At 50.0% G+C, this 4801-nt stretch overlaps 1 protein-coding gene across 1 annotated transcript; it reads right to left on the reverse strand.

The window, feature by feature from the left end:
• Nucleotides 1-718: 718 nt before the first annotated feature.
• Nucleotides 719-3531, reverse strand: LOC123168434 (protein LEAD-SENSITIVE 1). The gene is made up of 2 exons (XM_044586319.1): nucleotides 3187-3531; nucleotides 719-1758 (listed from the first exon to the last, which is right to left on the reverse strand). The coding sequence occupies exons 1-2, from the start codon at nucleotides 3278-3280 to the stop codon at nucleotides 1004-1006; spliced, it is 849 nt and encodes a 282-aa protein (XP_044442254.1). The 5' UTR covers nucleotides 3281-3531; the 3' UTR covers nucleotides 719-1003.
• Between the last annotated feature and the right edge of the window lie 1270 nt (nucleotides 3532-4801).

Raw genomic sequence — 4801 nt, forward strand, 5'->3', positions numbered from 1 at the left:
CCGACACGAAGGCGCCACACTACATTGTGCAACGCCTCACAGATAGGCGCTACACGCCTGGCCAGCGTTGCACCCCAGACTGTCTAAAAATTGCTAAGTCATTATGCAGAGCCTAAGAGCTAGCGCTGCACTGTATAGTGTGGCGCCTAGCTCGCATGCGCTGCACTAGTGGTTGCACTACGAAATGAAGCAACCACTAGTGCAATGCCTAGAAGCTAGGCGCTACACTGTATAGTGTGGCGCCTAGCTCTCAGGCGCTGCACACTGACTTAATAATTTTTTGATCACACGGGTGCGATGCTGGCCAGGCATGTAGCACCTATCTGTGAGGCGTTGCACAGTGTAGTGTGACGTCTTCGTGTCGGGCGTCACACAAAAAGGTCAGCCGCGTGAAATAGTTTCACGGACAGTTCATTATGTGATTTGATTTGGTCCATGGGTTAAATTTGTCAATTTTGCCCCGACAGAGGGCTAAGCGGGGGCAGGCAGGCCTTGACTCAAATTTCTAAAATACTTTTGGACGCTCAAGGGAAATATATAAATACTTTAGATTGGCACACACAATAAAATCTCCACTCAAACTTTCAGCCCCACTGACAAAATTTGTCGGACCACCACTGTGTGGGCATGTACTCGTAACGTAGCGGGCGATGGCTGGTTAATTGGCAAATAATGCTAGAAGAGAATCAATAGATGAAGAGAGACAGAACCAAAAGCCTTTTCAATCACCGAAACACACTTTATTGAATTATACTATGATCTATGGTAATTCACAGAGCAGAAACAGATAAATAAACTATATAAAACTAACCGATTATAACCTGGTCGTCCAACTACGCAAACTCCTTGACACGTCTAACAGGATACAGAGTGAATAGCTCAAGTAAAAAGACTTCACCTTCGATATCTATACTGCACTATTGGGCCTTACCGGCTTATTCTGTGAAGTACAAACTCCAAACTACACAGATCAAACACAAAGTATCACAAGAGCAGCTCCTGGTCACTTCACGGATTGCAAATGCAAATCACTGTCACGTTTCCTCTTCAGCGGCAGCAACCTCGTCACCTTAGCGGGTTGCTGTTTCTTCTTCACCCATTCTTCTTCTTTGGCTTTAGCCCGACGCCAGCCGAGATGCGCCGACAGGTTCTCCACCTCGACCTTCACCACGTCCTTCCTCACCCCAATGTCGGTGATGTACCTGCCGGCGCAGTACATCCCCGCCGTGACTGCGGCCATGCCCAGCGGGCCGGCCGACATGAGCCTGAACGGAGTCGAGAAGAGCGCCGCCAGCGGCACGCCGACGGCGGAGGCCGCCTGGCCGCTCGTCCCGATGCCCTGCTCGGGCGGCAGCAGGAGCCCGGTCTTGCAGTAGAGCGCGAAGTCCTCGCAGTTGTTCTCGAACACGTCGTAGCTGCCGAACCCGTTCTGGAGCAGGTACATCGCCCGGTGCACCACGGCATCCGCCGGGTCGGACGCGGCGGTGGTGCAGGTGCCGCCGCGGAGCTTCGCGAGGAACACGGCGGGAGGGACGCCGTACTCGAAGCCGTGGAGGGCGCCGTCGCGGAGGAAGCAGTCGAGGCAGGTGAGGATGACACCGCTGTCGGGGAGCTGGAAGCCGCAGTCCGGGAAGGTCGGGCACTCCGGTGAGCCGGCGGAAATGAGGCTGGAGATAGCCATGGCGGAGTCAAGGCCCGCCGTTCCCGCTTCTTTCTTCGTTGTGAAATGCACCACCTTGCTTCCGCCGACGTAAATACCTGAAGAAATTGAGCATGACATGCAATTCGAGATATAACAGAATCACTGTTCAATGACCATAGTACACACATACCTTTTCTATTCATTTGTTTTGCTTTTTATCTTAATTCCTTATTGAATGGCTACAAATGAATACTACTCGGAAACATGCCAGCTTTTTTATGCAGGTTTAGACATGTGGAGAGTGACCCCGTGTCCCCATGTATGTCCTGTTTCGGTACATATGTCCAAGGAGGACATCTGTATAATTGTCACTTGAGCAGCTGGGAACGATGGCTGCAAATGCAAGGGAAAAAGTATCATGATGTCCATGCATGTAGCCAGCGCATAGCGACACCACGAAGAAGAGTCCTTTATGTTCCCAAGTGTGGATTAAATTACGGCTGACAAAAGAAGGTTAAAAATGGAAAAAGATGCAAAGTAAAAGAGCCATAACGCAGCAGCTAGCCGGAAGAAGAAGAAGAAGAAGAAGATGCATGAAGGCATCAAAGTGGAAAGAGGGCCACTTTGGTCACATGTAATAAAGGTAAGTAAATGGATGCTAAGATCGACACTTGAACACTGGAAAATTACACATGTGTAGTCACCAACAGTTTGTGTTAGATCACCAGTCACCAACAGTTGGTCTAGGTAACAGTTCTGGGTTATAGTTGCACTAAAGAAAGAGAATTGTAGAGCAGGTGAGCTAGTAGCATTATTTTTCTTTTCGCTGCGTGGCATATCGAGTCCATTTGGATCGTCAAATTCTGTCCGTGTCTGATCTAAAATACTTCCGAGTGGCTATTATCTTTTCTGCCAAATCACGTTGCGAAGTTGCAAACTGAAGCAAGATCCGCTTGAGCAATTGTACTGCTACTAGTTCGGTCATTAAATTTGGGGACTGTATACAATACAGCTAGACAGCTAGTAACGCCAATCAAGGATGCAGCAAATTCGACGGGACCCAGAAGCGTACCGACAGAAATACGCGTCCGCTATTAGGGAAGCCGACGAGGACGCTGAGCCTACTGTACGGCCAAGCTGCTGGAAATACACCCGGCATAATTAACTGCGAGAATCTGCTCGCGGACGTACGTACGGAGGGGATGGCAGCAGAGGCAGAGCACGAGCAGAGCAGAACGAGCAAGGCAAAACCGGTGTCGAAGCAACACTCCATTCCCTCCAGGTCCGAGAGCGAGCAAGGCAGAACAAAGCAATACGGTTAAGCTGCTGCAAATACACCCAGCGTAATTAACTGCGAGAATCTGCCCGCGGACGTACGTACGGAGGGAATGGAAGCAGAGGCAGAGCACGAGCAGAGCAGAACGAGCAAGGCAAAACCGATGTCGAAGCAACACTCCTCTCTCCGCCGAATTAGCCACCCGGAAACACGAAATGCGGCGAGAAGGGTCAAGGATGGCGGCCCCCAACATGCAATTCACACGTACCGTGGTGGGAGTAGGAGTAGGCGGCGCGCCATGTGTAGATGTGGTCGCCGGGCTTTAGCTCCGACCGCTCCACCCGGTGCGACAGCAGCCCCATCGCTCGCCCCGTTCGTTCCGGCAGTGTGTGCGCGCGCTCGCGCCGGAATTACGGGCGTGCTGCTTCTGGCCGGCGCCGCGCTGGAGCTGGCGAGGCGCGTGGCACCGAGTGATGCGAGGAAGACGCTGGCTCTCGGCTCCGCCCGTGGCTACTGGCTGGGCTGGAGGGGGAGGTCACGCTTGCCGCGCGATGGCTGGAGGGAGAGGTGAAGTGGGAAGCGTGGGAGTGAGCTAGATATCTTGACACCCGGGGGCATCGGCATGTGTGTGTGATCCGGGGTGCAGCCCTCGGGATTCGTGCGCGATCTCGGAGGGTGGGTGTACTGTCCTACGTGCCCTTCTTTTCACTCAACCAAGTACTGTATTTCGTTTTCCCAATTGACCGCTCCTCCTTCTCTCCAGCATGTAAATAAACTACACTGCAAAGATTGGACTATTTTAGATTTAGATTCTTTTGACAAGGAGATGGTGAAAAGAAAAAGTACAAGCTGACCAAATAGAGCATGGTTTGTAGACCGAAAGATCAAGGTGGCTTTAGAATTCATGACCTGCAGGTCAAGAATATGTCCCTACTTAGTAATGGTTGTTCAAACTTCTTATTGAGGATGGTGTTTGGCAAACCATGTTACGCAACAAGTATCTAGTCCAAAAGATAGTGGCTCATGCCTATTGGAAATTTGGCGAATCGCACTTTTGGGCTGGTCTAATGGTGGCAAAGAAACATCTCTTTCGCTTTGGTTCTTTCGCGATAAAGGACGGGTCGGAAATTCATTTTTGGGAAGACATATGGCTAGGCAATGCCAGCCTCCGAGAACAATACCCAGCCTTATACACCATTGCTCGCGATAGAAATAATACTATTGCGCACGAGCTCAGTTCGTCTCCGCCGACTATTTCGTTCAGGCGGGACTTGATTGGCCCCCGACTTATGTCATGGCATAATCTTTTATCCCGACTGGATTCGATTAACCTGACACAAGGCCGGGATGTTATTCGCTGGAACCTTACTACATCGGGGTCTTTTACAATAGACTCTATGTATCGTGCGCTAATGCATTCTGAGGTACCAGTGAGTAATAACAAGAAAACTTGGAAGTCAAAGATTTCACTAAAAGTTAAAATCTTCATGTGGTATCTTCGTAGGGGAGTTGTGCTAACCAAAGACAACCTTGCACGACGCAACTGGCCAGGAAGTAAGCAGTGTTGCTTTTGCGCTCATGACGAGACAATCAAGCACCTCTTTTTCCAATGCAAGTTTGCACGTTCTACATGGTCAGTCGTCCAAATAGCGTCAAATTTGTATCCGTCCACAAGTGTTGCCAATATATTTGGTCATCGGTTGGACGGTATTTTAAATAAGTTCAAAACGCTAATAAGGGTGGGAGCGTATGCCTTACTTTGATCGCTTTGGCTATGAAGAAATGATTTAATTTTTAATGACAAAAATGCTTCTCCTCCACAGGTTATTTTTCGCTGTACGCACTTGCTTCGTATGTTGTCTACGCTACAACGACCGGAGCAC

Source organism: Triticum aestivum, chromosome 7D (genome assembly GCF_018294505.1).
Source record: "Triticum aestivum cultivar Chinese Spring chromosome 7D, IWGSC CS RefSeq v2.1, whole genome shotgun sequence".
In the NCBI taxonomy this organism is placed as follows: domain Eukaryota; kingdom Viridiplantae; phylum Streptophyta; class Magnoliopsida; order Poales; family Poaceae; genus Triticum; species Triticum aestivum.

Coding starts and splice junctions, on each gene's coding strand:
- LOC123168434 (XM_044586319.1), bottom strand. CDS start 3,280: ATGGGGCTGCTGTCGCACCGGGTGGAGCGGTCGGAGCTAAAGCCCGGC. Junction 1,759..3,186: donor CTACTCCTACTCCCACCACG/GTACGTGTGAAT, acceptor CAATTTCTTCAG/GTATTTACGTCGGCGGAAGC.